General features: G+C 39.5%; 1 protein-coding gene across 2 annotated transcripts in view; it reads left to right on the forward strand.

Moving 5' to 3' along the window:
* otofa (otoferlin a) overlaps positions 1-12,138 on the forward strand; it is an 84,856-nt gene that overhangs the window by 5,578 nt on the left and 67,140 nt on the right. For both annotated transcript variants that reach the window (XM_066676820.1, XM_066676821.1), the window contains exon 2: positions 752-810. In XM_066676820.1, coding sequence (XP_066532917.1) covers positions 752-810 — 59 coding nt within the window. The remainder of the gene's footprint in view (positions 1-751; positions 811-12,138) is intronic.

Consider the following 12,138-nt stretch of genomic DNA (forward strand, 5'->3'; position numbering starts at 1 on the left):
TGTTTATCAGGACGTGTTCCAGTATATATTTATTGTCATTGAGTTAAAAAGACTCAATCTTACTTGATTTCATAGCAAAAGGAATAATTAATTTATTATATATAATACTATCGGCTATATACATGGTCACCAAGACAATGATAAAGTGGAAACAGGGCTGCATTGTTACTTTAAAATGACCAAGGCCACAATCATATTGGGAGGCTATCCCACCTTCACACTCTTGACAAAAACGCAAAAATGGACCTGAAAATAGCTTGTTTTTTCTTATACATCTGGTCTTGTAACAGTCATATTCATTTTTACTTAATATGCATTGGTCTGTTGCTCTGTGCAGAGTTTAATACACACATATTATTTGGGGTTGGGGGGATTTTAATCATTTTATATATAGTGCCAATGTAATAAGTGAACCTCGAGAAACAAAAATAAAACAAAATAAAATAAAGGGTAAGGTTTTTTAAAGGAGTCAAAAAAAATCTCTACTAAGAACCCTTTTGTATGTGTTTGTATATGCATTTTAACCATTTATTCTAATACAGCTTTATCCTGCTAAGCTGTGACCATGTTGCACACTGATATCATAAAATTTTCATGCCACCCTTTCTGGTCATGCCTGTGTGAATTTTACAGGCCATGTTTATAATGCTGTCACACTGAGTGAATGACCTCAGAATATGTAAGCGTCTGATGATGGTTATTGATTTGATGTTGTGGTCTTCTACCCAGTGACCTTTCTCTTTCTCCACAGGTCTGTCATTTTACTCGAGGGTGCTAGAGAACTGTGAAGATGAAGCAAGGTTTGAGGAGGTCAGTATATCCAGTATATTTGCTCTGACTGTCCCTTTTCTTTCTCAGTTTTCCAGCATGGACTTCAATCATTCGAGTGGGACTTCAACACTTAACCTTTTACATATATCCTCAGGAGTACTGAAACCAATAACCCGTTCACACGTTCTGGATTTTTTTCCTGCAGAGCCTGCACTACAGGGACTGTGGAATAAATCAGATTGCTCACCCATGTCCCAGCACATCACATGTGAAGTTGTAGTGTACTGCTGGTATTTAGAACGGAGAAGCAGGGGGTAGAGCGCTAGCAATAAAAAGAATCCATAAGCCTTTGGCTGCACACACTAAATTATCCAAAGTCCCTGTCCCCAGCTTGCTTGAGTGCTTGCGCCAGTCTGAAATGTTGCTTCCCCTGCGGTGCCGCTCTACCTACAACTGGCAGGCTTCCTTTCAGTCAGATGCAGGTGAACTCGCAGATAAAGCCTGCCTGCCTTCACTCTCAGCAAATCTCATTTGACCTGCACATTAAATGGGCCCCGTTCCATTCAGCTCCCTCTTAATGGGGAAGTGGGCCTGAGTAAAGGTTTAAAAGGCTGTGGAAGTCTAATATCCGTTAGAGTTGCATTTAATATCAGCTTTTTGGGAAGTGAAGTCATTTGTTTGGGGTGGTGAGAAAATAATGTCTTCCAAGTTCTTATTAGAGCTGACTGTTTTATTCTTCATGAAAACTTAATGATCCCCTCTACTGAAAAATCAAGTTTTTTTAAACATATTAACATGTGGGTGGCACAGTGACGCAGTCACACAGCTCCAGGGACCTGGAGGTTGTGGATTCGCGTCCCGCTCTGGGTGACTGAGGAGTTTGGTGTGTTTTCCTTGTGTGCGAGTGGGTTTCCTCCAGGTGCTCCAGTTTCCTCCCACAGTCCAAAAACACACGTTGGTAGGTGGATTGGTGACTCAAAAGTGTCCGTAGGTGTGACTGTATGAGTGTGTGTCACCCTGTGAAGGACTGGCACCCCCTCCAGGGTGTGTTCCCGCCTTGCTCCCAGTGTTTCACGGTAGGCTCTGGACCCACCACGACCCTGAACTGGGCAAGCGGTTACAGACAATGAATGAATGAATGAATGAATGAATGTTAACATGTGACAGTCATGTTGTTTATTTGCAAGAAGACATATTATGCATGAAATTGACAGTCAGTGGCATAAGTGAAAATCCTCAGCCCCACCCCGCAAGTTGATGGGATTGGTTTAAATGGCTAATTGAATTCATGTATGAGCCGTCTTTGGAACACTCTCATATGGAATAATTCATGCAGCCAGAGTTCCTGATTTCATAAACCAAAGAAACTAATCCCATCAACTTTCGGGCTTTCGTGCTGCAGGTGAGTGGTTGGAGAGTTGGTCAGTGGAGGCGGGGACTAATTGCAAATTCATAGATCTTCGCATAGCAAATGGGAGTGAAGGTGTAAAGTTACATCTAAACCACTTTAAAGGCATTAGGGCATTTCTTTCTTGGAAATCACCTATAAAGACGTCATATTGATGAACACAGATGAGTTTTTAGGGGTTTAATCAATGTCTGGAGTGAGACTTTAAGGATATTTCTTCTTTCATTTAAATGTATATTTTTTGCGCTTGTGAGCAGTTTAATGGTGGCTGTGTATAAAAGCACCTGCTGGGAGTTTTGTTGTATATTTGTGGGGTTAACACTTCTCATGTTTTAGCTGTTTATTGCGCAGTGCTGCCAACAGAAAGGACTAGAACATTTCCTCACTCCTGATTAGAGTGTTTCTGCTTGCTTTGACCCTGTTGTGCATAAAATGTGATTTGAGAATGTTTCAAAGGCTTTTTGTGAACTCTTTAAAATCTCTCTCATGAGTAGCTGGGCTCCACACACGTCCCCTCTGGGCAGTAAGCTAGTGTATGTCTAACTGATTAACTCACACAGTGTTTGACTCTATAGTTTGTTTGTAACCAAAATGGCGGCTAAGATTAAAACTTATTTTCACTAATATTTTCCAAAACATTTTCTGAGAAGGTTTGTGTCATGATATTTTATAAGGAATTAATTTTGTGTACACATAGAGTTGGGCAAATTTGGGATTGACTGGGTTAAAATACAACAGAGGGTGTTGCCCAGTAAATTGAAGCAAAGGAACAAATCAGTGTAGGATTTAATCTACCTTCAAGTACTTTTTTAACATTGTCCCTGTGTTGTCCTCCATCAAAAGTCTGACTGTTTCGAGACAGGATGACCTCTTTTTCAACTTCCTCTCTCCTCATTCCCAGTGCTTGTTCCTAAAGGCCTGGAGCCCTGCCCAGTCTCCACAGTCCATCTCAGTGTGTGCAGTGGTGATAGGACATTAATGAGCGTTGAGGTCAGGAAGGTTTAATGGCTCTGAGGCCAGTTCACTTCTCCTGAAGTCACTTGCTGCACACCCGTCACACACCAACGTTCATATCCACCCGCCTCAGGCTGTCTCAGATATGAAATGATTTGTTGTTTGAATATCCATCCGTCTCTGTGTGTGAGGTATAGATATATCTATCACTGTGTTAGCTCTGAGCCAGAAAGAGACAAGGAGTTTTTCACTTCTTTTTTTTTTACTTGTGAGATTTCTAACATTCAAGACGTCTTCAATTCAAAGCTAAACCAGTTGTGACCAGTTAAGTACAAGTCATTTCATGTTACTTTGAAAAGGTCAATTTGTGCTGAAGTCCGCTTATGCCTTTGTGGCCTAAATTAATTTTTAAATTACGACCGCTGTCCCAACTTTGGATGCTCTACTATATTTAAACATTTGGTTGTGTTAAAAACATGAGTTAAATTTTAATATAAGGCTATCCTTAATTTTAAATGACATTAATAACCATTTGTAACACATAGGTAGAAAGGACAACAGTGATCTTTTGTTCGCTTAATAGTGATTATGTTAAACAAATATCAACATCGCAGCAGGTATTGTCACAATCATACAGCTCCACGGGCTTAGAGGTTGTGGGTTCAGTTCCCTCTCCGGGTGACTGTCTGTGAGGAGTTGGTGTGTTCTCCCCGTGTCTTTGTGGGTTTCCTCCGGGTGCTCCGGTTTCCTCCCACAGTCCAAAAACACACGTTGTTAGGTGGATTGGCGACTCAAAAGTAAGTAAGTAAGTGTGTGTGTGTTGCCCTGTGAAGGACTGGCGCCCCCTCCAGGGTGTATTCCTGCCTTGTGCCCAATGATTATGGCTCTGGACCCACCGTGACCCTGAACTGGATAAGTGGTTACAGATAATGAATGAATATCAACATAGACTATGCTAAGGCCTCAGAATGTGAATCTTAATTTACAGTATGTTACATTATCATTCATGTCTAAAAAAACATTTTGTTAGTGGTTAATTCATTCAAACCTGGTGGTTAAATGGTTAAACTTATTTACATATATGTGCTAAAGCTGACAGGCTCAACATTGACTGATGGAGAAGACAAAGGAAGTAAGTATTCAGCCAGATCTGTGAAGAAAGAGAACCAAGGGAAAATGGTTACTGTTTATACAGGAGGAGAATCCTCTTGTGTTGTTTGACCCTTGTGGTATTTTGACCAAAGCAGGTCACAGAAATTTCATTAAGACCCCAGAACCGTCTTTTTTAATTTTCTTTTCTTTTCTTATAAATTAGCATTTTAGCAGTTTAAATACTGCAACAAACTATTGGTAAACCATTTTTTTCTACCATCCTTTTAACATAAATTTGCTTTCTCTGGGTTAATAAAGAATTTTGGTCATCACTGCCGTGCTTTGTCTTCACTAAAAAAACCTTTGAATTGCCGCTGGCCTTGAGCTTCTGATTGAAAAACGCAGTAATAATTTCTACCTGATTAACTCTTTCTTTTGCCCTCAGCAGTTTCCTGATAGCATTTGTCTCACTCTGTGAGGGAAGAGAGCTGAGAAACTTTAGGTATACATCTCTAAAGTAAAGTTTCACTTGATTTCAAAATTGATTTCACTTTGTTTGTGTGCTGCTGTGCTGTGACCGGTGCAGCTGTGATTGTTTGGGCCGTGAGCTACTTAAAGCTCTTTAAAACAAAGTGCTTTGTCTTGTTTGCTGGATAAAACCCTTGTCTGGTTCAATACTCTGCCCTGCAGGAAGAAACTGTGCTTCCTAGTAGCTTTCTATCTGTCTTTCTTCTGTTTCTGTGGCAGCCCATGTTCTGGTTCATTTAAGTCATGTCTTAACTGCATTTACTTACACACCTCTCAGTGCTGATTTACAGGAAATGTCTGAATTCAACAGTGTGTATATTTTCAGGCATTGTGAATAAATCCTGCTTTAATGGCAGTTCAGTAAATAGTGGGTTAGAGGAAACACATGCTCTTCACTACCCTCCCGAGGCTTGTGCCACTGTGTGTGAATGGGAGAGACACACTGATCGTGAGAACTGGCAGCAACTGATAATCGGGTAGAAATTTTGTGGATAAAAATTTTTATAGCATGTTCTTGATGAATCTGAAATATCGTTCATAATTTGGATTATAAAACAGCTAAGTTTCAAAGTGAAACCTTTATTAATCATTTTACTTTTGTGTTTAGAACTGAAAAAGAAGAAGCCAACACTAGCTGGACCTTGTGAAAGTACATATTGACAGTATCAAACCGTGTGTGTATATAAACCCCATAATAAAAGTCCAGAAGCAGTGAAGCCTGATATTTCAGCCTGTACACTGTGAACAAATCATGACTTCTCTTTATATTACTTCTGTTTGCTCATCAAACTGAAAGATGAAGTGACATTTTCCTTGAAATGTCAAGCTTTCTTTTTTTGGAGAAAGTTTTGATAGCATTTCTGTGCACTCTGTGAACATGGCTACACAGGTACTTTAATGAGATTCAGCTGGTGATTCAGTGCAGTGGGGTTTCATGAACCTTAAGACTGATTGACTAAACTCTGTTGTTATATAAAGAGAAAAGGTATTTGGGCAATGGAAAGCATCTATAATAAAAAATATAGGTCTCAATTTGTAAGAATATTGTAGGATTATTTTAATAATTTATAATTCATTTGATTCCACTGTAATGGTGTAATGAAATTCTCTCTTATGTCTACGGACACTTTTGAATCGCCAATCCACCTACCAATGTATGTTTTTGGACCATGGGAGGAAACAATAGAAAAATTGACTGAAATATAGAAACTTTTTTTTATTAAAACTGTATTAAAATGGGCGACACAGTGGTGCAGCAGGTGGTGTCACAGTCTGTGAGGTGTTGGTGTGTTCTCCCTGTGTCCGTGTGGGTTTCCTCCCACAGTTCAAAAACACACGTTGGTAGGTGGATTGGTGACTCAAAAGTGTCCGTAGGTGTGAGTGTGTGTGTCTGTGTGTGTCTATGTTGCCCTGTGAAGGACTGGCGCCCCCTCCAGGGTGTATTCCTGCCTTGCACCCAATGATTCCAGGTAGGCTCTGGACCCACCGCAACCCTGAATTGGATAAGAGGTTACAGATAATGAATGAATGAATGAATGTATTAAAATGTTTTTAAATGCTTTCACTTGCCAAGATCCACTGGAGTACTTGAGGGTTCAGGAGGAGGTGTATGTGATCTGTGAAACTAGTAATTTTGATTATTTTTTAATCTTCAAATTATTCCCACAAAATGAAAAGGACAGGATCTATGTAAAAAACTGCAGTTGAACTCGAATGTGAAGATATGGTCTAGTGTCCCCTATGTGCACTCATAGCACACTCCATTTGCTCCCTCTATCTTTTAACCGAAAACCTGAATATATCTCCAGTATTGTTGAGTGAATTTCATCATCTGTAGCTGGAAACAGTATGCTGCCTGTGGAGACTGAATAATGTATCTGCCCTATACTAGTCAAAGAGGTCTGGTTAGAAGTCAAGAAATGCTTTTCAAATGCAACACACATTATCACTTTCACCATTTGGGTACAGTGAATTGGTATATAGTCATGTTGATTAAAAGTTACTGCATAGAAGTCAGTATTTGGAATTTTGCAGCTATACATTTAAAAAAAAGTAGAAGGAGAACCGTTTGTTAGAGATGTTTACAAAATGAAGTAGGTAGACTGAATGGGACCATGATCCGCAATCTGAGACGTATTTCAAGCTTGAGGTTGGATCAATAGTGGAGCTGAGTTTATACCTTTCTTCAGAATTGACTGGAAATCTGTGAGCTGTACTGCTCACAAAATGCTCGTAAAGCAATATGGAATGAAGGGATGTACTGCACCTCAACACCTCTGCCTGCAGTGAGATTATACAACATAGAACTGGAGAAGAAAACAACGGAGAAGAAAAATAATACAAACTCAGACCTTGGGTGTCAGAGGTCTGAGTGTGTTCTCGAGTGTCTGATAAGGGCAGCGTGCATTTGTGCCGTCTCACATCCATTGAATGGATAAACAGAAACTAAAACAGCTGCTTCCAAGTAGCAAAAATATGATTTGATTTGATGATTGCAACGCGAGTCCAAAAGCACCAGCAAAAAATGAAAATATCAGTCTGTTAGGTCACAGAAAGATCAACTCCAGGAAAAACAATATCGTTGAAGAAAACTCTGCCTATGCTGTGAAGCCATATGGCTTTTAGGATATAAAAGAGAAGCTTTATCAACACCAAAGTACTGTACGTTGTACTTTTACAGCAACTTTTAACAAGACAAGAGAAAAAACATGGCTTGTAATAAGCAATTTATCCTGAGTCTGGCTGTGAAATGCACTGAGAAAATAAATGGGGGAAGGGTGATATAAGCTTGGGTATAAAGGGAAAAGAGCCATAGGAAACCTCATTTAAAGCAACAACAAAACAACAACAACAACCAAAAACGAATAACAAGGAATCACAACTGGCGACAGGAAAATACAGAGGCAAGAAAGGGAACGTTACAGTTGCCTGAGAGAAAGGGTGATAGAGAATCAGAAGCATGGGGGAGGAATAACAGTGGGAAACTCCACAGGCTGGGTCTATTAGGGATGCAGTTTGATGTCAGTACCAGTGTACATGCTGTATCTGATGGAGAGGCATTGATTCCTCTGAAGCTATGCACTTCCTTTTCTCCACTGACTCAAATGCAGTGTCTTGTAGCCTTGATGTGACTTCACTTTTCCAGTATAATGACGAAGAAGAAGTCATAGCAGGACTAGGCCAGGTCCACCAGGGAGAGAGAGAGAGAGAGAGAGAGAGAGAGAGAGAGAGAGAGAGAGAGCAAGAGAGAGAGAGAGAGAGAGAGCAAGAGAGAGAGAGAGAAGGACGAGGAGAGAGTAGGCGAATAGAGAGTGGAATGAGGTATGTGTGAGACTGAGAGTGAATAATTCAGTCTCTCTGCTGTAGAATTGATGACAAGCTCCTTGACTTAAATTTTCAGCACTGCAGCTCTGCATGTGCACAGAAAAATGTAATACATAGAACTTGCTTAATTCAAACGTGAGCATGAACACAGTACCTCATATCAAAGCAAGCTTTGAGGTCAGTTTACTTATGTATAGCAGTAGTTTTGTTGGTTTAAATGTTATTCCCTGTAAAAGGACAGTCAGCTGAGCCAGATCTGCATGTGCAGGTGTCTCAAAAATCACATTAGGATTTGATTTTTCTGGGTGAGAAGATGACTGGCCTTCAACATGATGCCAAAAAATGTGGGTGTTTTTACTGATGAAGCAGAATTGGCAGATGGCAGCATTCTCCTCCAAGTGTGTTGTGCTGTCAGTGACAGACATTTAAAGCTCTGGAAAGCCCAGCTCCAAGATTTGCAAGCATAAAAACATAGCCTAATAGGATAATATTACTTAGTATAATATAAACCTAGTAGAGTATAATATAAATTATATATAGAAGAGTTTTTAAACTCATATGTGATGGAGCTGTGTGGCGGTAATGGAATGACTTTATAAATATGCATGACATTTTCATTAAAAATATTATTTTACGGAATTAGGCAATCAGACTTTCTGAGAAAAAAATCTGGGAAGAAAATCTGGGCTCTAGTTACATTAAACTGCCAGTGGCTGTGGGGCTTTAAAATTGATAGTTGTGGAAATGAAGTGTAATAAAGTGTAATGTATCTAAGAAATTACTTAAATCAGTACAGTTACACTCTATAGCCTCTAAAGGCACTATTAGCCTTTCATTCAAAGGAGGTGAGCAGAATAATTAAGCAAATAAAACTGTTAGTGTAATAGCGGTTGTGAAATTGATGAAAGGAGCAATGTAAGATTCCTGGAGCGTCCATGAGAATCTGAATATTGGAGCAGCTTCCCGCGCTCAGCCTCAGCTGACACTATTAAGCAGGGGCATGCTGAGTTAAAAATAAACAGGGAAATTTCTCTCCTCTTCTCTGACTCCAGAACTGTGCATAATTTATCTTGAACATGATTTTCAATACTCCATGTACCCATAGCAACAATTGCTCAGAATGCCTATTTATGTATTTTGTGACTGAGTATGTGTGTCTGTCCCACTCCAGTGAAATCTCATGACCCCGGCAGTAGACTGCCTTAAGGACCGTTTCCTTTATCCTCCTCTGACCTGCATTGTCTGGATGAATTATGTGCACTTGTCATTGAGCTCTTGGGTCTAATTAGGTACTTTGTGACAAAGCTCAGGACTGAGAGAATACAATGAACTAATTTTGCTATAATTGTCCATTTAAAAGCACTGATCCCAGTTGAATCACCTGACAAACGTAATTCATTATCCACAACGTGGAAATGAGAAACGTACCCAAGTGCCAATAAGTGATTAAAGCAGGTAACGCATGAATACATATCAAATCTTAGCTTGATTGAGCTGCTGATTGAACAACTTGCTAGAAGAATTATGTTTCTATTCATAGGTTTATTGACTGCAGTTTAATTTCTGTTTACTAGTACATGCACTAGTATTTAAACAATCAGTAGACTATTAAACTGGAAGTCCACCAATTATGTGATTTGATGTTATGTTTTCTTAATTGTTTTGATTTCTAATGCCTAAGAATTATTTTTTATTATAATTATTATTTTTAAAAATTTCATATATGAATTTAAATTATGAAACGGTGTTTTTAGGCAGGTGCAGCATGGAGGCGCAGCAGTTAGTGTCGCAGTCGCATAGCTCCAGGGACCTGGAGGTTGTGGGTTCGAGTCCCTCTCCGGGTGACTGTCTGTGAGGAGTTGGAGTGTGTTTTCCCTGTGTCCGTGTGGGTTTCCTCTGGGTGCTCTTGTTTTCTCCCACAGTCCAAAAACACACCTTGGTAGGTGGATTGACAACTCAAACGTGTCTGTAGGTGTGAGTGAATGTGAGTGTTGCCCTGTGAAGGACTGGCGCCCCCTCCAGGGTGTATTCCTGCCTTGTGCCCAATGATTCCAGGTAGGCTCTGGACCCGCCGCGACCCTGAACTTGATAAGTGGTTACAGATAATGAATGAACGTTTTTAGGTATAATATTCCCCAAATATTTTTAATTCTTTGTATTAAACCACACACGCACACACACATACACATGCATGAGGCGTGCACTGCACACAAACATTTACATGTTCTAGTCTCTATACTGTACAATTCTCTCCAGGGAAATAACATGAGATATGGGTAAACTGAGTTATACTACTGCTCTAAAGCTACATTTAAGCTCAGCTGGGGTTAATATAATGGAGAGAACTGCATAATTAGAAAGACACTCTGACTGAGGCTAATATTCAACTGATAAGGTTTATCTCTGTAGCAACAAAGACCAGCCCTAATGAATCAGCTCTAAACACTGAAGATGCAATTCTCCTGTGCAATAAGGATCTTGGGATAAACAAATCACACTTATAGAAGACTGGACTTGGACAGAACAAGTGTTTACACACAATAGTAATCCAAGGTTACATTACATGGGACATTTAGATTCTTATCTTCAAGAAAATATCACAAAATGGAAAACATGCTCTCTTGCAAATTCTTTGTAAACTTAAATGGAAAATAATACATTTTTATATGTGTTAGTCTCTGAAGTATTATGCATTAATTTAACACACCTCCATTTTTGACCTCTAAACTCTTACGAATAACTGAGACATGCTGCAATCCCAAAAGTGTGTGTAGAGGTCTCACATAGTATATTCTTTCTCAGCGTTCTCACTTTCTCGTGTAGTGTTGCTTAAGGCTGCCGGAGAGTGTGAGCTGTCACATACAAGCCCTCTAACAGAGCAAGCAAATAATGATCATTACTGCAAAGCAACTGGCAAGGAACCTCCTGGGTTCAGCAGAGCAGCCCTGTGATTCATTTAATGAAGACACCATCATGGGTTTGTGAAAGCGTTTTAGTCGTGCTGTCTACAAACGGCTGATATGAAATAATTTAGTTTATAAATATGGTATTTTATATAATCAGCTGTCATTTCTTGTGCTCAGAAGTCCAGTCAACGAAAGTATCACTTTGACCTTTCCTCCAAAACTTTAGCAATCTTCATTTTAAGTTTTTGAATGTATTTTTGGTCTATTACAGCTTTCAATATACTAGATAAAACTGAATCCCTTTTATGGATATACTGTTAGCTGGCATAGAAAAAAATGTGCAGGTGTCCCTGAAGACTGGGATGAAAAACACTGAGCTAGATTTCATTCCTCAAAGCTATAAACCAAACTGGACAGCTCACTCTCCAAATCAAACACTGTTTTCAAAATGCAGTAGTCTTCTCTTAACACTTCTTTTAACAGTAAGTTGATCTTTAAACTCTTGCAACAACTCTGCACAGATCAACTCACGTTAATCCTTTTCATTGCTTCTCATCAAAACGTATCAAATGTAGAACTGCCCAAAAGACAGAAAGAAAACAAACATCTACAAATCTTAAGAAGCAGTGATTATCTCTAAACACATGTTTCTGCATCTCTTTTCTGGTGTGTTTTATTTATAAGAATATTTTTCTTATTGGAGCTGTACAATGAGGTTATATTAAAAACTAGCCGTAAGGAGTATCATGGATAACACCAGCAAAACAATATAGCTAGTAAAGCACTATTTTTTTGGTTTCAGTCTGTCATTAGTCTTCGGACGCCCTATCACACACGATGCTTCCTACGCTGGGGGGGGGGGGGGGGTGGAGGCAAGCAGGGGCTTTCTCCAAGATTAGGTGATGTCAACCCCCTGTTTATTTCACACTGAAGAGAATGTTGACTGTCCAGGTCTGTCACACCTGAGAGGTCTGAGAGCAAAGTCAGTTGGGCTCTCTTAATACTCTCAGCCATGGATAACTAAGGCATTGCTGGGGATCAAACCTGACACAGTTTATTCTTTCAGTTTGTCTTTTTTCAGCTGTTCAAACTGATGGTACATCCATGACTTGCTGACAGCAAGATTCCCTCTAGGTTCCTTAAAAAACACACACG

This window comes from Hoplias malabaricus, chromosome 7 (assembly GCF_029633855.1).
Source record: "Hoplias malabaricus isolate fHopMal1 chromosome 7, fHopMal1.hap1, whole genome shotgun sequence".
NCBI lineage: Eukaryota > Metazoa > Chordata > Actinopteri > Characiformes > Erythrinidae > Hoplias > Hoplias malabaricus.